Source organism: Rhinopithecus roxellana, chromosome 12 (assembly GCF_007565055.1).
Source record: "Rhinopithecus roxellana isolate Shanxi Qingling chromosome 12, ASM756505v1, whole genome shotgun sequence".
NCBI classification, from domain to species: Eukaryota; Metazoa; Chordata; class Mammalia; order Primates; family Cercopithecidae; genus Rhinopithecus; species Rhinopithecus roxellana.
Window position 1 is genome coordinate 53,824,474 of NC_044560.1, and position 27,760 is coordinate 53,852,233.

The 27,760-nt window shown below is 38.7% G+C and overlaps 1 protein-coding gene across 2 annotated transcripts in view; it reads left to right on the top strand.

Moving 5' to 3' along the window:
- USP24 (ubiquitin specific peptidase 24) overlaps positions 1-27,760 on the top strand; it is a 145,530-nt gene that overhangs the window by 82,170 nt on the left and 35,600 nt on the right. For both annotated transcript variants that reach the window (XM_030942132.1, XM_010372705.2), the window contains exons 32-43: positions 42-139; positions 3,099-3,194; positions 3,309-3,537; positions 4,231-4,390; positions 5,238-5,393; positions 7,328-7,398; positions 8,199-8,359; positions 18,084-18,145; positions 21,282-21,473; positions 22,442-22,559; positions 24,992-25,136; positions 27,313-27,432. In XM_030942132.1, the coding sequence (XP_030797992.1) occupies positions 42-139; positions 3,099-3,194; positions 3,309-3,537; positions 4,231-4,390; positions 5,238-5,393; positions 7,328-7,398; positions 8,199-8,359; positions 18,084-18,145; positions 21,282-21,473; positions 22,442-22,559; positions 24,992-25,136; positions 27,313-27,432 (1,608 nt within the window). The remainder of the gene's footprint in view (positions 1-41; positions 140-3,098; positions 3,195-3,308; positions 3,538-4,230; positions 4,391-5,237; positions 5,394-7,327; positions 7,399-8,198; positions 8,360-18,083; positions 18,146-21,281; positions 21,474-22,441; positions 22,560-24,991; positions 25,137-27,312; positions 27,433-27,760) is intronic.

Genomic DNA, 27,760 nt, shown 5'->3' on the forward strand with positions numbered 1-27,760 from the left:
GAAAATATGTGAATGAAAAATTGTGCTTACCTATTTCCTAGGTTCTGAGCTCCAAACTCATGCCAACAGCTGATGATGACATGGCCAGAAGCTGTGCCAAATCCTTCTGTGAAAACTTCCTCAAAGCCGGCGGTTTGAGGTTGGAGTTTCAATGTCATGTTACATGAGTTGCTGAAAATGAATATAGTTATTTTAGTTAATTTCCCCTGCGAAGTCTTGCTTATTCCTACAAGGTATCATATGACTCATTGTGAGAGTTCTTAAGGAATGATGTTTCAGTCCTTTAGAATATTTTAAATCCTTTTATTACTTCTGATTATTTGAAAAATGTATGGAAGCATGTCTCCCCTCTGGTAGTGGGGGACATTTTCAAGAAGAGTAGAAGCAAGGAGACTGTATCTGTTTCTTTTGTGTCTCATGTCAGTTTGAAATAAGGTGAATTTGATCCCTGTGAATCCATATTGTGCAAGGTATTAGTGTTGTGGATGCAAAGATAAATTAGATATTATCTCTGCCTTTGAGAGGCAGCTGATGGTTTAACAAAGAATAACAAACAGCTAGGTAACTATATTATAAGTATTAAAACAGGCCAGGCATGGTGGTTCGTGCCTGTAATCCCAACACTTTGTGGGGCTGAGGCAGAAGGATCACTTGAGCCCAGGAGTTTGAGATCGTCCTGGGCAACATAGTGAGACTTCATGTCTACGAAAAATAAAAATAAAAAAATAGCTGAGTGTGATGACATGCACCTGTAGTCCCAACTACTTGGGACGCTGAGGTGGGAGGATCACTTGAGCTTGGGAGGTAGAGGTTTCAGTGAGCCATGATTGCACCACTGCACTCCACAAGATCCTGTCTCAAAATAAAAAAAAAGATATTAAAACAGAGCTATATATAAAAAGTACTTGTGACGGGGAGGGGCGAGAAAGTGGTGGTTAAATTGGTTGAATTTGCTTAGGGTCATAAGGTTAGGAAATGATTCACAGAAAATGACCGTTGAGCTAGGAATTGGGAAATTATTTACCTAGAAATCCTCTAGGTAAATAAGGAGGGAAAGAGCACTCCAAGCTGGTATGGAGGGAAGGATGAGTGAGAGCGTGAAGATGCATTGCCTCTCTTGGGAACCTCAGTTGCCTGGTGAGGTTCAAGCAAAGGATGAAGGAGAGAAACGTGTCAAGAAGGGTCTCATTGGGGAATATGAGTGTTGTCTTGTAGTCCATGAAAAAGCAGGCAGTTTCTAAGCCAAGAATTACCTGGGACAATTACTCTGGCAGCAGTGAAGAGGACGAAGGGAAATGGGAGAGACTAAAGGAAGGGAAGACTGAGAACTGACAGTATTCAGAGAGGAGATGAAGAGCAGTGACAGAATGACATTTATGACTAGGTAGAGGGTGGGGACATTTATAAAATGGCCCTGTGGTTTGTAGCTTGGTAGAGTGGGGAAATGGTGAGTCATTAGTCAGTATGGGAAATAAACACAGAGAGAGATGGAAGGAACAGAGGAAAGCAAGAGAAATAAGTTTGATTGCATACAAGGTCCTTCTGAGTCATGTGAAGTAGATGGTTTGGATTGGATAGGGTGCTTGTTAGAAAAGTGGAGAATGGCATGAGAGATTTGGGAGCGTGTGAGTAAAACCACGAGGGCATAATCCAGCTGTCAGAGCTGAGTGGCAAGTGTAAGGCAGGAAGGTAGCATCAGGGCATAGAGATCTCTCCTTTCAGATGAGTCAGAAAAAAGGGGTGACAGTAAATTGAAGAGAAAAATAACTGAGGGGAAAGTTGGCTTTTCTGTTTTGATTTTAGCTTGTGAAAGACTGGAAGACTTGGTTCTCTTCATAGGCTAACTAAAACAGACCAATGAAGGAGAAAAAAATAAAGATAAAAGAGAAAGGGGTAAATGATGGGGCCAACTTGTACTGCAGTTGGAAGCAGATTTTCTCTAGAAAGAAGTAGGCATGCCATTTCCTCTGGGTAAGGAAAGCATGGACACCAGCTCGACGCATGAGCAGAGGATGGTTGAAGGAATTCATGTGAGGAGATCTGGCACAGAGAAGCTGGGTAGGGACCTTGAGGAGGTTGAGGGGATGGGAAACAGGGAAATGATGGCGAAAAGTATTCCCAGGTATCGTAGAATGTCTGGCACACATGTGTAGCTTTATTCTGTGTTCAACACTGTAGAGGTGGTTTTAGTAAAAGCTCCTTTCATATCACTCAGCCATTTACAGGGCTGTCAAACTAAAGGCATTAAACATTTGGCTTATTTGTGTATATCATTTAATTCATGTACCAAATATTGTTCTAAGCACTGAGAACAGAGCAGTGAGTAGATTAGACCAAAATCCACATCCTTATGAAGCTTACAGTTTAGAGGGGGAAACAATTAACGTAAGTAAAAATATGTGTCAGGTGGTGAGGAGAGCTGTAGAGAACAATAAAGAAGGAAGCAGGGATTCGGGGGCTGTGATTTTCAGTAGGGTGATCAGGAAAAGCTTCACTGGGGTGACATCTAGCAAAGACCTGAGGAGATAAGGGAGCGAGACCCAGGAGAAAGCTTTTCAGAGGAGCAGCCAGCACACACCCATGCATGGGGACCTGCCTGGAGTGCCTGCAGAGGCCACAGGAGGCCAGTGTGGTTGGGGCAGAGTGAATGAGGCAGTGCTTCCCATTCTCAAATGAGACAGAGGTCTGGGACATGACATTGTAGAGATACCAGAGGTCAAGTTATGAAGGATCTTAAAGGCTGCTGTGAAGACTCTGCTGTTTTTCAGCGTAGGAAATAGGAAGCCATTGAAGGATTTTATGCAGAGGAGTGCCATGATCTGACTCAAATTTTCCAAGGATCACCCTGATGGGTCTTTTGAAAATAGGTTTGGAAGGTGGAGAGTCAAGAGCAGAAGCAGGGAGAACAGTTAGGAAGCTTATAGGTATCATAGGAAATTATTATGATAGATATATGTAGGCTCTTTATATGACAGAATCGTGTAGAAACTAAGTGATTGATAATATTGATGACCAATTACATTACTGTACTTATGGAAAATTTAAAATGAAAGAAATAGAAGTCTTCAATATCCTGCCTTTTTTTATTCTTTTTGAAGTTTGGTTGTAAATGTCATGCAGAGAGACTCCATCCCATCAGAAGTAGACTATGAAACAAGGCAGGGTGTTTATTCCATCTGTCTACAGCTTGCAAGGTATGTAAATACATTGCATTAGTCTCAACAGGCAATATTTGACTTTTTCTTTCAAATCATGTTTTTAAATAGTGTGAAATGGACTCAGAATAAGTCTAGCTATTTCTTTTTAAGATTTTTACTTGTTGGACAAACAATGCCCACGTTGTTAGATGAAGACCTCACCAAAGATGGCATAGAAGCACTTTCTTCCCGCCCATTCCGAAATGTCAGCCGGCAGACAAGCAGACAGATGTCCTTATGTGGTACCCCAGAAAAGTCATCCTACCGACAGTTGTCAGTGTCTGACAGGTCTTCTATTAGGGTTGAGGAAATCATCCCTGCTGCTCGAGTTGCAATACAAGTAAGTGATTTGTGTATTCAGGACATTTTAGTACCTCTTATTCAGAATGTCCGTTTAGGAAGAGGTGCTATGGGGATTTAAAAATGATTAAGACATGAATATTGCCTTCAAGAAATTTATGGTGATTTAAAGAGAGATCACTAGGGCATAAATAACTCTAATTCCAGGTAGAAAGTATCAGGTGTTGTAAAACTACAAGATAAAATGTTCTGTGTGTCTTCAAAGTAGGTAGAATAATTTCCTTCACCTGTGGCTGTGATGGGTGATTTTATGTTATAGATGGCATTTGAGCTAGGCCTTGAAGAACAGATGAGGATTCGATATACAGAGATTAGTACTTAGAAAGTTGGAGAAAGGAGATTTGTTCAAGCAAAAGGGAGCACACGTGCAAACTAGAGACAATACCAGAGCTTATGGGCGGTCACGAGGTCATAGTATGTGGGAAAGGGGAAAAGTGAAAAAAAATTGGTAAAGCGTAATTTGAAGCCACAGCATGAAGATCAATCTGTTTTACAGATGAAAAAACAGAGAAATTGAAAGTCCTTGAGCAGGATGGCAGCTTGAGAAAGGCCATCCTTCTGGATGACCTTGGAGGGAAAGGAGGCTTATGAAACAGACCTGTAAGAAGGTTGTAGATGTCAGGGCATGTGTTCAAGTATTGCTTTTTCTCATAATACTTGTTCCATTCTTTAGACGATGGAAGTAAGTGATTTCACTTCTACTGTGGCTTGCTTCATGAGATTATCATGGGCTGCGGCTGCAGGACGGCTTGATCTTGTTGGGAGTAGCCAACCAATTAAAGAAAGTAATTCCCTGTGTCCTGCTGGAATTCGAAACAGACTCAGCAGTTCAGGTACTGATTAAAAAGAGACAGTAATGAGAACATTGGGTAAGAAATAGCCATAAGAATTATCTATGTGTAGGTTTGCCAGAGTCACAAAAGGAGGAGACCCTCTTTTGCTTGTGAGCATGAGTAAAAATTCATCAAGCTCTGTATACACTTAGTATTTATGCATGTTCCTATATGCATGTCATGTTTCACTTAAGAAGAAAAATATTTATAAACACACAGAGTAAGTGAAGAAACCAAATCAGCAGTTTTTTGCTTAGCTGAGTATAAAAGTGTCATGAAACCAATCATTGTGGCAATAATACAAATTCATTTAGAATTCTGTCCTGGAAAACAGTTCTTTTCTTCGTTTGCCAGGTTATTTTTCATTAGGCCTTTTGAAAATATAGCTTTATTTCCCAGCTTTGTTTGGTCTTCCTGCTCAATCTCTGTTTTAGAAATACCTCAATAATAAAGGAAGTTTTTAAAATGTTGACATACAGTAAAGCGTGTGGGGTTTTTTGGATTTTTGTGTGCATATAACCCATCTACATCAAGTTATAAGGTAGAAAACATTTCTGATATCCTCTGGAGGGCTCCCTCAGGCCCACAGAATTGCACTATTCTCATTTCTGTCACCTGAAATTAGTTTTGCCTTGTGAACACATTTTGATTGCCTGCAAATGTGTTCTAAAGAAAAAGTAGTTAGAGTGTTTCAAATACAGTGTTAAGTCTCTCTTGCTTCTTGGACCCAAGTGCTTTCTTGAAGTATTTAATGTCACATGAGGATTCTGGAACATATAGTAAAAAGATTAAAATATTGCATAGTTGCTGTTGGATCCACAGTAAATTTCTGCTTACCTATTTTCAGGAAGCAATTGCAGCTCTGGAAGTGAAGGAGAACCGGTAGCCCTGCATGCAGGAATCTGTGTTCGACAACAGTCTGTATCCACCAAAGACTCGCTGATTGCGGGAGAGGCTTTGTCTCTTCTTGTTACGTGCCTACAGCTTCGGAGCCAGCAACTAGGTGTGCTGGAGGCTTGTTTGTGATTAATCTCTTTCAGGGAAAGGCCACGTTTCTGTTGGGAATTATTTACATTTCTTTATAGATAAGGCCCCATTAGTCGAAATGAAAAAGGCGGGAAGTTGGCATGTGGAGTAGCTAAGGATGATGCTAAAGTAGCTCATTCTGAAGAAATATTTATTGAGCACCTTCTGTATATGGGGTTCCACAGTTGCTGTCACCAGGGCAGTGTGTCTGCACGCCACGAGCTTGCTGTCTAGTTGAGGAATTCAAACAGCCCAAATTTACTAGTTTGTAAATTACAGAATTAGAATTGTATATCAATTTCTGATAATGACTCTAGTATTAAAAATTGTGTAACTTGAGATGTACCCTTTCATCTTTATTGTTGGCTTTGGTGAATGGGGACCATTACTCATCATTCTCTAACATGAGAGCACCCCAGGGCTCAGCTCCTCATCATCTATTCTCTATCTCCATTCATTCCCTTGGTGATCTCGTGCAGTTTCACAGTTTTAAATTCCTCTATGTGTTGACAACACCTAAATTTGGGTCTATGGCCTGTACCACTGTCCTGATATCTCCAGCTGGATATCAAATAGACATCCCAAACTTCTCATTTCCACAACTGAGCTCCCCTAATCCTGCCCATATCACCCTAGAGTTTTCTCAACTTAAAAGCAGTTCTGTTCTTTTAGTTGCTCTGGCCAAAAACCTTGGCTTCATCTTTGATATGTTTTTTTTCACCCCCTACTTCTAATCTGTCAGCACATCCCCCTTCAAGCCCTCTCTAGATTCTACCCCTTAGCACCCCTTTCACTGTTGGTGCCCTCTGAGCTGCCATTGCTTCCTACTTGGACTATGGCAAGAGTGCCCTAACTCATCTCCCTGCTTCTGCCTTGCAGTTTATTCTTTATCAGCAACCAGGGTGGACCTTCTACATTTTAAGTCAGAGTGTGTCACTCCTCTTTCAAAGCCTTTCGGTGGCGTCTCAGTTCACCGAGTAAAAGCCAAATCTCTACAAGGGGTGGACATGGTGTACTCCTTGATACTTCTGTGCCTTTGTTTCTACTCTCCCTTTTACTCACTGTGCTTCGGCCACCCTGGGCTCCTTGCTGTTCCCCCAACAGCCAGCATACATTCCTTCCCTTGCGCTGGCTGTTTGTTCTCTCTTTCCAGTATGCTTACTGAGACTTTTCCCAACCACCTTTGAAAAAATTACAATGCTCTTCTTGCCCCAGCACTACCCAGACCCCTTACCTTATTTTTTGCCTGTATCATTTATCATTTTATAACATGCAAAATAATTACTTATTTATTGTGTTTATTATCATTATCTCCTCCCCAACTACACTGAAAGCTCCATGAGGACAGAGACTTTTATTCATTTTGTTCCCTAATGAATCTCCAGCCCCCAAACACTGTCTGATGTGTAGTAGATTCTCAATAAATAAATATTCAGAAATGAAGTTTTAGCAGCTCCACTTTTAAAAAGTGTACTAGTCCTACTCTTAGCTGTTTGATTTCGTTTAATTTTCCTAGAATTGTTTAACAGAGATATTTTCAAATCAAGATGAAAAAATAACTTCCCTCCAAACTTTTATCTGTTATTATTTGTAAGTTTATTTTAGGGTATATTTTATAGTTTGCAACCATTGATAGTTTCTCAAGGCAAGACATTTATTCTATAACTGGTATGTGCAAGGCATTGTGCTAAAATATGGGGCCCAAAAATAAGACACAGTTTCTTCTCTTAGGTAACTTAGAATTTTATGGGGTAAATGGACAGGCATGAAAGCAGTTGTAAAAGGTTCTGAATTATTGTGTGTAAAAGAGATGAGCTTATGCTTAAGATGAGCTTAAGAAATTAATCAAAATTTGAAAATGCATTACCTAACTTGTTTCACACACCCACATCCCCCATTTCTTTTTCTTAGCATCTTTCTATAACTTGCCCTGTGTTGCTGATTTCATCATTGATATTCTGCTCGGATCACCAAGTGCTGAGGTGAGGATTTTTCACATTCCTTACAAAACTCCTTTGGTCCTGTTGTTTTGTGAGCTCTCTCAACTACCTGTGATGTTGTTGGGAATACAGGAGTGGCATTGGGTGCTCTCAGGGAGTGTACAGAGGGGCTGCAGACCATGAAAGAAAAGTAACCATTTGGACTCTACTGCCTTTCCTTCTACTGTCTCCTCCATATGCCACCAAAAGTTATGAGACTAGTGTTAGTAAGTTATTTTTGTTTATAACAATGTTACAACCAGTGTCTGACATCCATAACTGGCAAGGACAGCTGGCATTAAGCATCCACATGTTGGTCAGAATCAGGAAAGATCAACCTCAACCCATAAACTTTCTTTTTTTTTTTTTTTTGAGACGGAGTCTCACTCTGTCGCCCGGGCTGGAGTGCAGTGGCTAGTTCTCAGCTGACTGCAAACTCCACCTCCCGGGTTTACGTCATTCTCCTGCCTCAGCCTCCGAGTAGCTGGGACTACGGGCGCCCGCCACCTCACCCGGCTAGTTTTTTGTATTTTTTTTTTTGGTAGAGACGGGGTTTCACCGTGTTAGCCAGGATGGTCTCGATCTCCTGACCTCGTGATCCGCCCGTCTCGGCCTCCCAAAGTGCTGGGATTACAGGCTTGAGCCACCGCGCCCGGCCTAAAAACTGAAACACTCATACCTTTCTAGTATCCTTCAATAACTTGAGTGACTAAATAGGGTGGACTTTGGAAGAAAATCACTCTTGAAGTAGTCTCAACATGTTGATTTATGTCTGTCCTTTGCTGCCGATCATGTAATTTCAGATTCGCCGGGTTGCCTGTGATCAGCTGTACACTCTTAGTCAGACAGACACATCAGCGCATCCGGATGTGCAGAAGCCAAATCAGTTTCTTCTAGGCGTCATCCTCACGGCTCAGCTGCCTCTCTGGTCTCCAACTAGTATTATGAGAGGAGTCAATCAGAGGTATGTAATAAAAATGGAAAAGCTCACCTTCTACAGAGAGAGGATACATGATAATTTGTGTGCTGCTCCCCTAAAGTCCACAGTGCATTATTGAGATGACTAGAATTTCTCCTTTCTTCTTCTGACATTTGGGTCCTGAAAGACGGCATTTGGATAGGAGAGTTAGAAGAAATACTGCCAGGCCTTGTTCTCCATACCCCTAGTTCTCACTTCACCCTGTGTGATTCATCTACCCCAGAGAGAAAAAGGAGTTCACCTGATTGGTGAGAGCCTGGAATTACTGGAGCCCAGTCACTGTGTAAAGGTTATACTGATTCTTTCCCCTTGTGCATCACTTTTTCAGTGCTGATATCTCATAGCTCCATGTCTAGAGGTAGCCGGGGTATCCTCCTGGCTTGCTTTCTTGGTTTTATACATGCTTCAGTATGTAAGAGAGCTTGTAGTCCAGGCTCATGAGGTAACTGTTCTGCATGCCCCATCTTACCTCTACAGGTGAGCCTGCATGCATGTGCTCCTCAGTCTAGTCCCAGGGTAGGAGGTAGGGGTCTCACATTGACCTCAAGTTCATACAACTTTTTCTAACTCACCTTTACCACACAGCCCCTACTGTGGGGCTTATAAAGTGTCATGGAGATTTGTGAAGTCAATGTTTCCTTTCCTCGTTTATGTGCTTTATAAATTAGGTCCATCTCCAAAACTTTTGCGTCATCCTAAACTGAAACACTATGCCCGTGAAGAAGTAATTAAATGAAAGACTGAAAAATTTGACTCCATAAAAATTAAAATTTTCTATATAGGAAAAAAAATGCCTCAAAGTCAAAAGTCAATCACCAAACTGGGAAAATAAATCTGCAACATACATGACAGACAATAAGCTAATTTGCGAAAGAGAGAGAGAAAGAGAGAGAGAGAGAGAGAGAACTATTACAAATTATTAAGCAAAAGACCAACAGCCAAGTTAAAAAGGGACAAAGAATGTAAACAGACTGTTCAAAGACATGTAGATTTTGTTTGAATTGCTAAATTTTTTTTGTTGTGGTACATATACATAACATAAAATTTACCATTTTTGAGGTGTACAGTTCTGTGACATTCAGTACATTACATTGTGATGCAACCATCACAACTGCCTATTTCCAAAACTCTTTAGTCATCCTAAACTGAAACTCTGTACCCATTGAACAATAACTCCCTGTTCCCCCTCCACCATCCCATGGCAACCACCATTCTACTTTCTGTCTCTAAGGATTTGACGACTCTAGGTACCTCATATAAGTGGACCCATACATTATTTGTCCTTATATGTCTGGCTTATTTCACTTAGCATAATGTCCTTAAGGTTTATTCATGTTGTAGCATGAATCAGAGTTTCCTTCCTTTTTAAGGCTGAATTATATATCATCGTATGTATAAACAATATTGGTATGTCCATCCATAGATGAACATTTGGGTGTTTCCACCTTTTGGCCTTTGCGAATGCAGCTACAAACATGGGTGTGCAAATATCTGTGTGAATCCCTGTTTTCAGTTCTTTTGGGTGTATACCCAGAAGTGGAATTGCTAGATCATTTAGTAATTGTGTGTTTGATTTCTTTGTGGAACCACCATACTGTTTTCCACAATGGCTATACCATTTTACTTTCCCACCAGCAATGTACAAGGATTCTCATCATTTCTCCGCATCTTAGCCAATGCTTATTGTTTTCTAGGATTTTTGTTTTTGTTTTTGTTTCGTTTTGTTTTTGATAGTAGCTATCCTAATGCATGCGAATTGGCATCCGTGGTTTCAGTTTACATTTCCTTGATAACTAATGTTGAGCGTCTTATCTTGTGCTTGTTGGCTATTCATGTATCTTCTTTGGAGAAACATCTATTTTAAGACCTTTGCTCATTTTTAAATTGGATTATTTGTTGTGGAATTCTTTATATATCCTGAATATTGATCCCTTGTCAGATAATACGATATGCAGATATTTTGTCCCAATCTGTGGGTTGTCTTTTAGCTCTCTTGATGGTGTCCTATGTATGTATTTTGTCTTTAGTTGCCTGTGTTTTTGCTGTTGTAGCCAGGAAATTATGGCCAAATCCTATGTTACAAAGTTTTCCCCATTTTCTTCTAAGGGTTTTATAGTTGTAGTTCTTACATTTAGGTATTTGACCCATTTCGAGTTTAGTTTTGCATATGGTGTAAGGTAAGGGTCTGACTTCATTCTTTTCCATGTGAATATCCAGTTTTCCCAGTGCTGCTTTTTAAAAATACTCTCCCCTCCCTATTGAATGGTTTTGGTACCCTTGATGAAAATCAGGACCATACGTTTGAGTTCTGCATTTCTATTCCATTGGTCTATATGTCTGTCTTTATACCAGTATAACACTGTTTTAATTACTATAGTATTGTACTAAGTTTGAAATCAGGAAGTATGAGTCTTTCAACCTTGTTCCTCTTTTTCAGGATTGATTTGGCTACTTGAAGAGTCCATGTGAATTTTAGAATGGGTTTTTCTGTTTTTGCAAATGTCTTTGGGATTTTCATAGAGATTTCATTGAACCTGTAGGTGACTTTGAATAGTAATGACATCTTAACAAGATTTTGTCTTTCAATCCTTGAACATAAGATGTCTTTTCATTATGTCATCTTTAATTTCTTTCAGCAATGTTTGTAGTTTTCACTGAACAAGTCTTTCGTTTCCTTAAGTTGGTTCCTACGTATTTTATTGTTTTTGATGCTATTGTAGGTGGAATTGTTGATTTCTTTTTCAGTTTGTTCATTGTTAGTGTAAGAAACACAACTGATTTTTGTGTTGATTTTGTATGCTGCAACTTCGCTGAATTTATTAGTTCTAACAAGTTTCTTTTGCAGAAACTTTAGGGCTTTCCATATATAGTAACATGTCATCTGCTAACAGATAATTTTACTCCCTTTTCAATTTGGATGTCTTTTATTTCTTTTTCTTGCCTAATTGCTCTGGCTGAAACCTCCAACACTATGTTGAATAGAAGTAGTAAAAGTGGGCATCCTTGTTTCTGCTGTTAGGTTAAATGCTTTCAGTCATTCGGCATTGAGTATGTTTGCTGTGGGTTTTTCGTATCTGACTTTATTATGTTGAGGTAGTTCCCTTCTATTTGTAGTTTGTTAAGTGTTTTTATCATGAAAGTGGGTTAAATTTTATCAAATGCTTTTTCTGCTTTGATTGAAATAATCATGTAGGTCTTTTTCTTTCTTTCCCTTAATATGGGATTACATTGATTTTTGTACCCTGGACCATACTTGAATTCCAGGAGTCAATCCCACTTGTTCATGGGGTGTAGTCCTTTAAATGCACTGCTTTGGTTTGATAGTATTTTGTTGAGGATTTTTGCATTAGCATTCATAAAGGATATTGGTCTGTAGTTTTCTTGTGGTGTCTTTTTCTGACTTTTCTGTCAGGGTAATACTGGTGTCATAGAATGAGTTAGGAAATGTTACCTCCTCTTCAGTTTTTTGAAAGAGCTTGAGAAGACTTGGTGGTAATTCTTTAAATATTTGGTAGAATTCACCAGTGAAGCCATCTAGTCCAGGGTTTTTCTTTGTTGGGAGTTTTTTTTTTTGGATTACCAATTCAGTCTCCTTGCTGAATAGGTTTGTTTACCTTTTCTGTTTCTTCTGATTCAATCGTGGTAGGTTTTGTGTTTCTACGAATTTGTCCACTTCATCTAGGTTCATTTGTTGGCATACAGTTGCTTATGGTACTCTCTTATATCCTGTTCATTTCTGTAAAATTGGTAGTTACGTACCCACTTCCATTTCTGAGTTTAGTAATTTGATTCTTCTGCCTTTTTTGTCTTAGTCTACCTAAAGGTTTGTTGGTTTTGTTGATCTTTTCAAAGAGCCAACTTTTGATTTCATTGATTTTTTTTTCTTTTTGGTATTTTTTTTATCATTCTTTATTTCCACTCTAATCTTTACTCATTTCTTTCCTTCTGCTAGCTTTAAGTTTGGTTTGTTCTTCTTTTTCTAGTTCCTTAGGTGTAAAGTTAGGTTGTCAGTTGGATCCTTTTGTTGTTTTTAATGTAAGCATTTATTTTAATTATACTTTAAGTTCTGGGATAAATGTGCAGAACATGCAGGTTTGTTACATAGGTATACACGTGCCATAGTGGTTTGCTGCAACCATCAACCCGTCATCTACATTAGGTATTTCTCTTAATGCTGTCCCTCCCCTAGCCCGCCACCACCTCCCCCCCGACAGGCCCCGGTGTGTGGTGTTCCCCTCCCTGTGTCATGTGTTCTCATTGTTCAGCTCCCAGTTATGAGTGAGAACATGCAGTGCTTGGTTTTCTGTTCTTGTGTTACTTTGCTGAGAATGATGGTTTCCAGCTTCATCTGTGTCACTGCAAAGGACATGAACTCATCCCTTTTTATGGCCACATAGTGTTCCATGGTGTATATGTGCTACATTTTCTTTATCCAGTCTATCATTGATGGGCATTTGGGTTGGTTCCAAGTCTTTGCTATTGTGAACAGTGCCTCAGTAACCACACGTGTGCATGTGTGTTTGTAGTAAAATGATTTATAATCCTTTGGGTATATATCCAGTAATGGGATTGCTGGGTCAAATGGTATTTCTGGTTCTAGATCCTTAAGGAATTGCCACGCTGTCTCCACAATGGTTGAACTAATTTACACTTCCACTAACAGTGTAAAAGTGTTTCTCCACATCCTCTCCAGCATCTGTTGTTTCCTGATTTTTAATGATCGCCATTCTAACTGATGTGAGATGGTATCTCATTGCAGTTTTGATTTGCATTTCTCTACGGTGATGATGAGCTTTTTTTCATGTTTGTTGACCACTTCTTTTGAGAAATGTCTGTTCATATCCTTTGCCCACTTTTAGATGGAGTTGTTTTATTCTTGTAAGTTTGTTTAAGTTCTTTGTAGATTCTGGATGTTAGCCCTTTGTCAGATGGATAGACTGCAAAAATGTTCTCCCATTCTGTAGGTTGCCTGTTCATTCTGATGATAGTTTCTTTTGCTGTGCAGAAACTCTTTTGTTTAATTATATCCCATTTGTCAGTTTTGGCTTTTGTTGCCATTGCTTTTGGTGTTTTAGTCATGAAGTCCTTGCCCATGCCTGTGTCCTGAATGGTATTGCCTAGGTTTTCTTCCAGAGTTTTTATGGTTTTAGGTCTTACGTTTAAGTCTTTAATCCATCTTGAGCTAATTTTTGTATAAGGTGTAAGGAAGGGGCCCAGTTTCAGTTTTCAGCATAGAGCTAGTCAGTTTTCCCAGCACCATTTATTGAATAGGGAATATTTTCCCATTGGTTATTTTTGTCAGGTTTGTCAAAGATCAGAGGGTTGTAGTAGATGTGTGGCGTTATTTTTGAGGCCTCTGTTCTCTTCCATTCGTTTATAAATCTGTTTTGGTACAGTACCATGCTGTTTTGATTCCGGTAGCCTTTTGGTGTAGTTTGAAGTCAGGTAGCATGATGCCTCCAGCTTTGTTCTTTTTGCTTAGGATTGTCTTGGCTATACAGGTTCTTTTTTGGTTCCATATGAAATTTAAAGTAGTTTTCTCTAATTCTGTGAAGAAAGTCAGTGGTAGCTTGATAGGGATAGCATTGAATCTATAAATTACTTTGGGCAGTATGGCCATTTTCACGATATTGATTATTCCTATGCACGAGCATGGAATGTTTTTCCATTTGTTTGTGTCCTCTCTTATTTCCTGAGCTGTGGTTTGTAGTTCTCCTTGAAGAAGTCCTTCATATGCCTTGTAAGTTGTATTCCTAGGTATTTTATTCTCTTTGTAGTAATTGTGAATGGGGGTTCACTCATGATTTGGCTCTCTGTTTGTCTGTTATTGGTGTGTAGGAATGCTTGTGATTTTTGCACATTGATTTTGTATCCTGAGACTTTGCTGAAGTTACTTATCAGCTTAAGGAGATTTTGGCCCAAGAGAAGATGGGGTTTTCTAAATATAGAATCATGTCATCTGCAGACAGAGACAATTTGACTTCCTGTCTTCCTATTTGAATACGCTTTATTTCTTTCTCTTGCCTGATTGCCCTGGCTAGAACTTCCAATACTGTGTTAAAGAAGAGTGGTGAGAGAGGTCATCCTTGTCTTGTGCCAGTTTTCAAAGGGAATACTTCAGGCTTTTGCCCATTCAGTATGATATTGGCTGTGGGTTTGTCATAAATAGCTCTTACTATATTTGAGATACGTTCCATTAATACCTAGTTTATTGCATATGTTAAACCAGCCTTGCTTCCCAGGGATGAAGCCGACTTGATCGTGGTGGATAGCTTTTTGATGTGCTGCTGGATTCAGTTTGCCAGTATTTTATTGAGGATTTTCACATCTATGTCATCAGGGATATTGGCCCGAAATTTTCTTTTTTTGTTGTGTCTCTGCCAGGTTTTGGTATCAGGATGATACTGGCCTCATAAAATGAGTTAGGGAAGAGTCCCTCTTTTTCTCTCGTTTGGAATAGTTTCGGAAGGAATGGTACCAGCTCCTCTTTGTATGTCTGGTAGAATTCAGCTGTGAATCCATCTGGTCCTGGGCTTTTTTTTTTGGTTGGTAGGCTATTAATTACTGCCTCAATTTCAGAACTTGTTATTGGTCTATTCAGGGATTCAACTTCTTCTTGGTTTAGTCTTGGGAGGGTGTATGTGTCTAGGAATTTATCCATTTCTTCTAGATTTTCTAGTTTATTTGCATAGAGGTGTTTATAGTATTCTCTGATGGTAGTTTGTGTTTCTGTGGGATCAGTGGCGATATATCCTTTATCATTTTTTATTGTGTCTATTTGATTCTTCTCTCTTTTCTTCTTTATTAATCTGGCTAGTGGTCTAGGAGTATTTACCAAGCAAATGGAAAGCAAAAAAAAAAAAAAAAAAAAAGCAGGGGTTGCAATCCTAGTCTCTGATAAAACAGACTTTAAAACCAACAAAGGTCAAAAAAAAAAAAAACAAAGAAGGACATTACACAGTGGTAAAGAGATCAATGCAACAAAAAGAGCTAACTATCCTAAATATATATGCACCCAATACAAGAGCACCCAGATTCATAAAGCAAGTTCTTAGAGACCTACAAAGAGACTTAGACTCCCACACAATAATAGTGGGAGACTTGAACACCCCACTGTCAATATTAGATCAATGAGACAGAAAATTAATAAGGATATTCAGGACTTGAACTCAGCTCTGGACCAAGTGGACCTAATAGACATCTGCAGAACTCTCCACCCCAAATCAACAGAATATACATTCTTTTCAGCACCACATTGCACTTGTTCTAAAATTGACCACATAATTGGAAGTAAAACACTCCTCAGCCAAAGAATGGAAATTGTAACAATCTCTCAGACCACAGTGCAATCAAATTAGAACTCAGGATTAAGAAACTCACTCAAAATCGCACAACTACATGGAAACTGAACAACCTGCTCCTGAATGACTACTGGGTAAATAGTGAAATTAAGGCAGAAATAAATAAGTTCTGTGAAACCAATGAGAACAAACACACAAGGTACCAGAATCTCTGGGACACAGCTAAAGCAGTGTTTAGAGGCAAGTTTATAGCACTGAATGCCCACAGGAGAAAGCAGGAAAGATCTAAAATCAACACCCTAACATCACAATTAAAAGAACTAGAGAAGCAAGAGCAAACACATTCAGAAGCTAGCAGAAGACAAGAAATAACTAAGATCAGAGCAGAACTGAAGAAGGTAGTGACATGAAGAACCTTTCAAAAAATCAGTGATTCGAGGAGCTGATTTTTTGAAAAGATTAATGAAATAAATGTAAGCATTTATAGCTATGAATTTCCATCTCATAACACTTTTGATATTTCCCATAATTTTTGGCAAGTTGTATTTTTGTTTTCATTTGTCTTAATATATTTTCTAATTTCCCTTCTGGTTTCTTTGATCTATTCTTGACTTTTTTTTAATACCTCTGTTTTCTAGATATAATATGTATAATCTATAGAATTTCTCAAATTTAGTTATAATTTTATCTGTTGTTTGCAAGTCTTTATTATAGGATTAAATGTGTGTATAAACACTTGTTATATTCTCATTCACTTTCTAATATACAGAGATTTCTGGCCCCCATATCCAGGCTTCTACATAAATATTATTTTGAAACATTTAACCTTCTGTTTTAACATTCCAAATGTCTAAGAAAGAAGTCAAGATTTTGTTTTCTGGGATAAGGTCATTATGAGTGACTTAGAAATGTTAAAAATTCAGCCAAAACTTAAAAATTATGTTATAGTTTACCATCAAGATTTAAGCTGAATTAGACATTAGCCGTGTATTTCTGGTAATAAAAAATAATTCTTTAATGATATTTCAGAGAATTGCTTCCCCCAGTAAACATGTGAATTAAAAGCTGTAGAAATTTCTTCTTTTGTCTTTGTATACTTTTTACTTTAGAATTCCAACTTTTCCTGGTTAAAATTTTTCTAAACAGACGAACTTTTTATTTGAAAGACAAATGGTTCTTCAGTATAAATGTTTAAGCCATTTTTTAAGAAGTTAAAGCTATTGTGCTTATATTTGTAAGCCAGTTTACTTAATATAAGTACACGTTAAGATTTAATTTTTTATTTAATATAAAGTTCCTCTAAGTTTTACGGAAGAAGCAGAAAGCATTAGATGAGAGTTTTAACATACACTCTTAAAGAATCCTTAAAAATACGTTGAAGGTAGAGCTTTTTAATTTCACATCAAACTGAATAATTATATGTTTGCATAATTTAAAAAATTACATCTCACAGCTTTTTTTAATGCCCAAGTTTGGTACATATTTTCTCCCTCAGTAGTGTGATGATGATAGTTACATGCTAAATACCAGGGGAAAAAAAAACAGTATGGTGATAATAATAGCAGTTACCATGGGCCAACTATATGCCACACAGCATACTAAACTGCTTATGTATGTTTTTCTTTTAATCCTCAGACTGGCCTAATGAGTTTGGCAGTTTTATTGTCTTCATTTGTTATAACCATAATTCTTGGTTCATTATATATTCTCCTCATTAGTTTGTGCTTGAACCTTTTCTACATGTTTGTGTATATGCATGTTTTTTGTTTCCAATACTATAGTAAGCATTTTAAAAGTTACAATACTAAAAGTTAAAAGTGTAATAGTTGTCCATGGGACATCCAGTTGCTATAAGTACGGGAGCCAGGTTTAAAACCTATTTGTATCTGATTCTAAAACCTGTGCTGTTCACTACTATAATTGCAGAAAAAGCTTCTTTGATCATCCTCTGTAAAATAGTTTCCCTGTGTCTTTCTCTTCTTACTCTGCTCTATTTTTCTTCTTAGTGCATATTACCACTTGACAAATGGGTATATTTCTAATTTGTTGTTTGTCTCCCTTCTTAATTTCACTGATCTCCCAAAACAGTTCCAGGCATTTGTAGGTGCTTAGCAGATACAGGTTGAAATGTAAATGAATGAATGTAATGAGTGTATTATGTATGCAATCTGTGCATTTATTATTTTAAGATGTGATAGATTTAATGTTTCCCTCTCTTTACACTGTTATTTCTATTACTATATTTGCATTAGTAAAATCAATATGCTTCTTGCTAAAATATAGAATTTGAATTAATATGAAAGTAGTATGCTTATGAAACTTGTTTTATGAACTTGTTCTTACAAGGAAAATGCTTTTTATTTTCAAATCAGCCTCTTATTAGTAACTGAAACCTTTCTGTTTTTTAGACTGTTATCTCAGTGTATGGAGTATTTTGACTTGAGATGCCAGTTATTAGATGATCTGACAAGTAAGTAAATGACTAATATGTAGGGGAGAGGGACTGGGGAAGAGTAGAAGAGAAAGTCACATGGGCATTTCTAAGTATGATTTACATATCTCAGGTGTAAATAAAATTACAGTTATTGTTTGAAGTTGAACCTTGTTTTCTTGAAAATAGCGTATAAACCTATGTACCAGTGAGCTCTTCTTCTGTTACATAACCAGTCATTAATGAATTGAGAAAATTTTTTGATTTTTAAATTGTCTAAGGCTCATATTTTAATTACACTGATACAAAACTATTATGAAGGGTCTTTCTCTCCAGTGTAGTCTGTTATAATTTTAAAGGTTAATTGTCGAAGGAAAGAGGAACTCTTTATTGCAGCATGTTGATAGTGTTAGAAGTCAGTTCATTAGTGTTACTTGTAAAGTATCATGGTTAGAAATTCTTTTGTTGGCCGGGCGCGGTGGCTCAAGCCTGTAATCCCAGCACTTTGGGAGGCAGAGGCGGGCGGATCACAAGGTCAGGAGGTCGAGACCATCCTGGCTAACACAGTGAAACCCCGTCTCCACTTAAAAAATACAAAAAATTAGCCGGGCGAGATGGCGGGCGCCTGTAGTCCCAGCTACTCGGGAGGCTGAGGCAGGAGAATGGCGTGGACCCGGGAGGCGGAGCTTGCAGTGAGTCGAGATCGCGCCACTGCACTCCAGCCTGGGCGACAGAGCGAGACTCCGTCTCAAAAAAAAAAAAAAAAAAAAAAAAAGAAAGAAATTCTTTTGTTAGTGTGCTGAGATTTTAATTGTACTTACCCTTAAATAATGAAAATGTATGTTGCAATGCTCTGTGTAAATTTTAGTTCACACCAAGAGTTTGTTCTCCACTCTTTACAAAGAATTTGCTTCAGCTTACAGGAAATTAATAAAATAAAAATCAGGATCCACAAAAATAGCAATTGGTAAAGAACGTCAAGGCCAGGAGAAAAAAAAATACCTCAGAATTAATTTGTGAGGTTCCTGAAAGCCAGAAGTAAAAAGAAAACAGCGTACGGTTAGTTGTTCAGCATATGGTTAGAATGCCCTGTAAGAAGAAATAGAATACTTTCTCAAAAGAAGCAAATCTCTTTCCCAGCACCTAAGTCTAAAAGAAATTTCATACAAAGGCCATCATGTAATGGACACATAAAGACAGTGACTAATAATCCTCAACAACATTTCTATGGTGGCAGATGCCTCCATCAGTTTTGTAAGTTTCTGTCAAAAACAGGAGGTGGCTGGGTGCAGTGGCTCATGCCTGTAATCATGGCACCTTGGGAGGCCAAGGCGGGCGGATCACTTGAGATCAGGAGTTTCAGACCAACCTGGCCGGCATGGTGAAACCTTGTGTCTACCAAAAACACAAAAAGTAGCCGGGCATGGTGGCACGTGTCTGTAATCCCAGCTGCTTGGGAGGCTGAAGCAGGAGAATCGCTTGAACCCGGGAGGTAGAGGTTGCAGTGAGCCGAGATTGCACCACTGCACTCCAGCCTGGGTGACAGAGCAAGACAAAGTCACCAAAAAAGAAAAAAGAAAAACAGGCCACATTGCTCTGAGCAATGCAGTGGAATTGGTTTCGTGAAGAGGGAGTTAATACAGTGTGAGAGTGTGTCTTGATTCAGAGAGAAGATCTGTTGGATCTAGCGAAGTGGGTGGACTCCATGTCCATCTTACAGTCTCACGTAACACTGGTTTTCACCCAGGCTCCCAGGGAAAGCTGACCAGCAGCCATCCAGGCTTTGCTTTCTGCTCTGCAGCAAGGACAGGAATCATGAGTTGGCTATACACATGCAACTTTGAAATGAATGAATGAGTTATTAATGTAGACCTTCCCTGTGTTGTTGAGTGATAAATGAGGGACCCAGGATCTCTTGTTAAGATCTTGGGAGGTGAGGGGAATTAATTCTCAGGTAATAACATGTCTTGAAACAAACAATATTTGCCATTTCTGGAGTGTTTTCCATAAGCCAGTGCCTACACTAGCACTTCGTACACAGCACCCTGCTGTGTAGGTGCTGGTCTCATTGCATAAATAAGGAAAGAAGATCACACAGTAAGTGGTAGGCATAGGGTTTGTATCTGGTCCCCGTCCAGCTCTGACTGACCCTAAAGGGTCCTTCTTCACTTCACTGTGTGGAGACCCTGCTTGCTTCTCACTATAGTACAGTGGAAGAAGAGCATAATCACTCTTCCTCTCCTCCCCAGTCTCAATTTCCAATGTGAAATTGTGCTGTAAGTCCTTGTTTGAAGGGGCAAGTGAAATACATAATACAAAAGAACAGAGTAGTTCTCAGGAGTTTGTCACATTGTTTAGAAACCTGGACTCTGGCAGCTGTAGTTCTGACCTCATTGTCCTTTGCTGAACTCAGCCCTCCCTTGGTTCAGGTAACACTGCAGGAGTGTTGATTCTCCTCATACCCTTCTACCCCTTCTTTCTCTAAAAGATTTTGTTTCCTGGGACCTCTGCTACCCCCCACCAAACCAGGAGCTCCTTCAGAGCGGGATTTGTCTCCCTCATCTTACAGCCTCAGCATATGGCACGGTGACCTGCACAGAGGAGGCAACCAATAAGTAGTTTATGAATGAGGGTCCCTTCATTCCCTGTGGGCAGCAGCTGTCGCCTACTATTTGTTAATGACAGTTTTGTGGCGTTTTTTGTTTGTTTGTTTTGTTTATTTTTTGAGACAGAGTCTTGCTGTTTTCGCCCAGGCTGGAGTGCAGTGGCATGATCTCAACTCACTGCAACCTCTGCTTCCTGGGTTCAAGCAATTCTCCTGCCCCCGCCTCCTGAGTAGCTGGGACTACAGATATGCACCACCGTGCCCGTCTAATTTTTGTATTTTTAGTAGAGACGGGGTTTCACCACGCTGGCCAGGCTGGTCTCGAACGCCTGACCTCGTGAACCGCCCGCCTCAGCCTCCCAAAGTGCTGGGATTACAGATGTGAGCCAGCAGCCCCGGCCTTAATGATAGTTTTTTAAAGACCTATGAAGTAAAAAATTGGGGCTTGACTTTGCTTACTTTAATTCAAGACTTTGACTGCTTGACTTTGCTTACTTTAATTGAAGACTTTGACCCCATAAAGGAAAATTCTTCTTTGTTTGTAATGGATTTTTTTTTTTTCCTTCTTAGCTTCAGAAATGGAGCAGTTAAGGATCAGCCCAGCTACCATGCTTGAAGATGAGATTACTTGGCTGGATAACTTTGAACCTAATCGCACAGCTGAATGTGAGACCAGTGAAGCGGACAACATCTTACTGGCAGGGCACTTACGCCTCATCAAGACCCTTCTTTCACTCTGTGGGGCAGAAAAGGAAATGCTTGGTAATTATCGCTTCATCTTATATGGCAGATTCTTCAGTGCTCAATTATTGCCAGTGTTGTGTGTAATTGGGAAACTAAGATAGATGCCAAGTGTTCCATGGCAAATTGACCCTTCACACAGTAGGAAATTGTCTGTTATTTTAGTGGCTAACAAATTTAAGATGTACTTTACTCGTGTCATTAAACAACATAGAGAATTTTATAGTGTTCAAAATATCTGGATCACATAACTTCCTAATACCAAGTAAGAATTATAATTCAAAGTAGATTTTTCTCTTTTTGCTGTTAGGTACTTTATAATACATAATTTACTGTCTGTCTTCTTTTAAGGGGGATTCTCATCTGAGGAGGCAGCCCCTAACCACCCCTGCCCTCCAGTGGTGGGGTACATATGAGGTTCTCCTAGGGTGCACATGTAATTTGTAAAAGATTATTCAGTATTATAAATTGTATTCAGAAGACAAATGAAAAATTAACTCTTTTATAACACAAACCAAGCTTTACAAAATATTCTTGGCTACTGGGGATATATAGAAAAGAGTGATTCTTAACCAGAGAGAGAAAGACATATCATTTTAAACTAAAGAGGCAAGATTTTAAAAGTTTCAGGAACTCTTATGTGGACTCCCCTATGCCCAGAGTAAAAACTATTCACTCAAACCATTCTGCCTTGTGGTGTTCTTGGCACTTGTGTTTCTAAAGTGAAAGCTTGACTCCTTTCACTGCATTGTAAGCCCATAAGGGAAAGCACCCTCACCTACCTATCTTTGTATTCTGTCCCCTTTGTATTCTACCCCACAAGCTTTGCCATGTAGTAAGTTCTCAAAAAATAAACATTAAATTAAACTAAATGCCCTGCTTTTGGGTAGCCTCAGGTACCTTTGCTGCTCTGATAAGAAAGCGCAAGATAGGATCTTTGAATTAAAATATGTGTTCATCTTCAACATGAATATTATGCTCTATTCCAGGTTCATCACTCATTAAACCATTGTTAGATGACTTCCTTTTCCGAGCTTCTAGAATTATTTTAAATAGTCATTCTCCAGCTGGCAGTGCCGCCATCAGTCAACAGGACTTTCATCCAAAGTATGGAAAATGCACGTTGTGTTCAGTTTTGGTAAAAATTCTAATTTGAAACTTCAGTCCCAAAAGATTTTGTTAACTTGGAGTTTGTCTTCCATCTGTCAGTCTGTATATCCTATGTTATCCACTAAATGAAGAAATGCATGTGAAGGGGCTTAGCGTCAAGCCTGCCTGGCACATAGTAAGCATGGAGCAAGTGTGCTGGCACCATTATTATCATCAGAATGGAAGAACAAATAAAATGTGGCTAACTTGGTCAGTAACAAATTCCAAGAGAAATGAAGGTTGTAAGAATTATGTCCAAAGTACAAGTAAATAGGCTCTGAGTAAAATCTTGAAGATTTCTCAGGAGAAAACGATAGGTGCTTTAGTGCATGAACCTTGTGGTTTGCTGCGTGCTGGCTGTGTTCTGTTAACTGCAGCTGCTCATGATTTATTGCGGTAGTAACTTTGGAATCAAATTTTGTATTAGTTTTATGGATACAAATTTGAAATATCTCTTTGTAATGTTGACCTTACTTGAGTGGTATTTATACTCTTGTGGGTAGGAAGACGAGGCAGAGCTACAAGCTGCTATTTCATTTGCTCCAAATCTAACTAACTTTGTTCCTTTCTTGTGAAAACCAGAGTTAATTGAGTAATCCGGAAGAAACTGATTTGCTATTTATAGTGAAAAGGGTTCCTGTACAATATCAGTGGTTATTGAAATGGACAAGGCATAATAAACAGTATTTTGTGGACTCCTAAGAGGTATCTTATCATGTATAAATATTTCTTTACTTAAAGTTGCCTCATTAGCAAAATCTGCTTTAGGTAAGAAAAACAAGCAAAACCCTTCATTAGAACTCTTGGGGTGTTCCTCAGGCTGTGACTCCCATCCTCATTGCTATCCCAGCCCTGTTTTGGAAGATTTGGTGCTAGGTCTATGGAAGTCTTTTATTAAAGCAGCAGAAACAAGTGAATATTTTAATTTTCAGTAAACACAAAAGACATTTCGTTAGCAGTTTTATTATTAATAAAAGCAGTTCCTCCATAAATGAAGAAGGAAGGAGTGTTTTTTTAAAAATCATATACAGTGCCTTGACTAAAAAACGAAACATTTGTTCATCCCTCCCCATTGTACTGAATGGTGGTGATTTATCACAGTAACTCCCAGTCTTTTCCCACCAAAACCTTCAAGGAAGAAAGAGATTTAAAATACACACAAACTCTTTTCAGAAGTAATGCTAGTTTGTATCACAGTAACAAAGCAACTTTTAATGTTTAACCTGTGTAAATGGCACCTCCCTATTCTTTTCTTACTGTCCTTTGCAACCCTGAAGTTCAGATAAGAAGCAAAGGACAGTGCCAGCTCCATGGCCATTGTCTTCAGTGCCTGGTGTGCTGGTCTAAAAGCCTCATAACCCCCCCGCCTAAATGCCTCCTACACTCCCTCAGTGTTTCACCCAGAGGTTGGCTATCCTCTTTTCTGTGTATCCTTCTTAACCAGTGATCCCTCAGTAATACAAGGTTAGCATTGGTTAAAGTGAGATATTATTGTCTGTCCCCAAAGTGATTTCTACTACAAGGCAGGCAGTGTAGAAAGCCTTTGATTTCATGCAGAATGCTTGCTAGTTATCTTTTTTTTTTTGAAACGGAGTCTCGCTCTGTTGCCCGGGCTGGAGTGCAGTGGCTGGATCTCAGCTCACTGCAAGCTCCGCCTCCCGGGTTTACGCCATTCTCCTGCCTCAGCCTCCTGAGTAGCTGGGACTACAGGCGCCCGCCACCTCGCCCGGCTAGTTTTTTGTATTTTTTAGTAGAGACGGGGTTTCACCGTGTTAGCCAGGATGGTCTCGATCTCCTGACCTCGTGATCCGCCCGTCTCGGCCTCCCAAAGTGCTGGGATTACAGGCTTGAGCCACCGCGCCCGGCCGCTAGTTATCTTTTGTGTCACTTTAAACGAATTGATTTGACAAGCTGTATTTCTGTCTCCATTTTTTCATAGAAAGTTCACATAAAATGTTTACAGCTATCTATTCTGGTTTTTACAGCCTTCTTTTGCTGCCAGTTATATATTCAGATCTTAGGATGACAGCGATAAAATCTTTCTACATACCTATTTTATTTGAAAGACAGTTATTCCCATGTCATCTTTATTACAGAGTTCTCTTTACTCTTTCTCCTCCATTCTTGCTGATCCATTCATTAGATAAGACTATTCTCATCATAAGTGAAAGAATTTTGCTACTTTATCATCAGGCCAAGAAGATAGTTATTAATTCCTTCTGTATTCATGACCTCTCGATTACTAGATGTCTGGGGTTAGACCCGAGTTAAGTATGTTTATCCTCAAATTGGACAAATTGGAGCTCTTCTACTTCCAACTGTTGTTTTAGTTTAATGAATAATCTAAGTAGATTATTCATTGTTGAAATTGACTTGTGTCTTGTTTCTAGGTGTAGTACAGCGAATAGCCGATTGGCAGCCTATGAAGTCCTTGTGATGTTGGCTGATAGTTCACCTTCAAATCTTCAAATTATTATAAAAGAACTGCTTTCTATGCATCACCAACCTGACCCTGCTCTTACCAAGGAGTTTGATGTAGGTTTTCTAGACCTTGATGAACCTAATTTTTTTTAGAATGATCTCTTAAACATATAATTTTAAGACTGTATTTGCATTCTGCTGACCACAAAGAAAGTCAGTATTATTATTTTGCTTACTATGTTCACATACTCAAATCAAGTATAAGCTATAGTATCACTCTAATATACTGAATATATTGTGAAATAGTATCCTTTTAATTAAAGAGGGAGAGACATTTTCAAGTTGCTTGGTAGTTATTCTAAAATAACTGCCAAGTAAATAAGTAAAAAGTAGCTTTCCAACCTATTTTTTGAGCAACTTTGTGCTGGGCATAGGCCAGACCCTAGAGATACAAGTCAAGTAGACATTGGCTCTATCACAGTACAGCCTATGTTCAGTTAAATTCAATGAAGATTTATTGAGTTTAGTATGTGCTAAGAGGCATATTTGGCTTTTGGAGCTCAAAAATGGAAATAGGATCCCAGCCCTCAAGCAGGTCAGTGTATAGTGAAAGAGGCCCGTAAGCAGATAATTTCAATACAATGTGATACAATATAAGATAGAGGTATGTCCTGAATGCTCTACTAACACAGAGAGGCACTTCACCACCAGTTCAGAAGGCTTCTTAGAGGAGATGAAACTTAAAATAGGGCCGTAAAAGCTAGTGAGCCAGGTGAAGCAAGGTGGGAAGTTCATGCCATTCCAGTAATGAGAAGAATATGAACAAAGCTGTGGAGCCATGAAATAGCTTAGTGTATGTTGGGATCTGCGAGAGGGAAGTATATTGCAGGTCCACTGGAATACCAGACCAGAAATGGGAGGATGCTTTCAAAGCTGCCTTTGTGATCTCTAACATCACAGAAAGTCAGACTTACCCTCTGGATGCCTGAGTTAAGTATTACAGAACATAGGGGTTAGGTAGGAAAGGAAGTGGGGACAGATGTCCTAAATAGAGGGAATAGCACTTGGCAAAGACTTAGAAATGTGGGCTGTCATAAATTGGAAATGGTTTTGATTGATCAAAATGGTTTATAATGCTTTAGTTTATAGGTTATGTGTTACTTTATATGCATTTATTTAATCAGATTTTTGAACTTTTTATATTTTTCCTTACATCAAAGATTATATCGGCATAATGAAGGCAATATCTGTGTTAGATATTTATATTTTTAACACTGTTATAAACCAGTTTTTTTTTAATCTATGCTTTGGACTACAAATAAATGTCAGTGTTAATTAGGTCTTAGAAATAATCCCGCTCTAAGTATATGTCTGATGTTAATGAAGAATAAGTAATACTTAGCAATTCCTTGAGGTCTAGAAGACGTACACATTTATGTCTGCTAGTTGGTTATTACATGGAGGCAGATACTTGATATGTGCAGATAACATGATTCTGGTCATGGCATGAGAACCAAGATCTTGCTATAATAGCATTTCAAAGTGTAAAATTACAGTATCCTTTTCCACTTGGAGAAATGCCATGTTGAACTTTATCTACTATGCTTTTTCTGGATCATTTCTACCTAGAAAAGCTCTGTACTGGGGTCTATGTTATTTCAAAACACCTGTAAGTAAAATGGTAGGATAATCACCTATTTAATTATATGTTTACTGGAAGAAGTTTAATAGAAGAGTGTTACCTTCTCTAAAAGGAATTACAATATGAGCCTTCTTTTACCATCCAGATTGGTCAGGATCCTTCATGGTAATCGCTTCCTAGACTCACATTCCTTTTTCTCAGAGTACTACCTTAATTCATGAATATGTATCAGGACATTTGCTTGATTATACCTCTTCACCCTAATAGACTATAAGCGCCTTGAGATCAGGAGCCATGCACATTTCTGTTCTCTCTTATATCCCATGCACAGTGCCTGGCGTATAGTAGGGTATTTAATCAATATTTGTTGAATGATAATCAAGTGACTATATAAATAGATAAACAAATATGCACCTATCTGCCAGGTATTTTATGAATGAAGAAGCAACATTGAGATAGCAGTATTTGATAATTATATCGGCATCTGCAGAAGTACTTCATGAACATAGGTTTTTGCCAGCATAGCTTTCATAACATGCTGGATGGGTAAATCTGTGAATGTATCTCCCACATAGCTATAGTATAAATATATCTGTGGCAGAGATGCTCATTCTTCTCCTCTACTGTTTCTATTCCTCTCTTTCCCAGTACCTTCCCCCAGTGGATAGCAGGTCCAGTTCAGGGTTTGTGGGGCTGAGGAATGGTGGTGCAACTTGTTATATGAATGCAGTCTTCCAGCAGCTGTATATGCAACCTGGGCTCCCTGAGGTGATTTCCTTTTTCTATCCTTTTTGGTATGATAGATAATATGTGCGTTACTTGAAAATTGTTTCATAGTTTTTTATTGCTTTTGGGGTTTGCTAAAACGAGACATGGCGATTTTTTAGTAGCTCCTGAGATGTGTAGAGACATGTTGTTTATAATCACACATTTTTATAAAGCTGCTCTTGTAATAAGCTGCCTGTATTACAGATGGACTTGGCCTAATGTGAATTTTGAACTCCAAAGTTGTTTTTAAATTATGTTCCATAAGGTTACAGTTTTAGTATTTTAGAAATATATGGGGTCTACCATGAGCACTTTATGATAATATGGT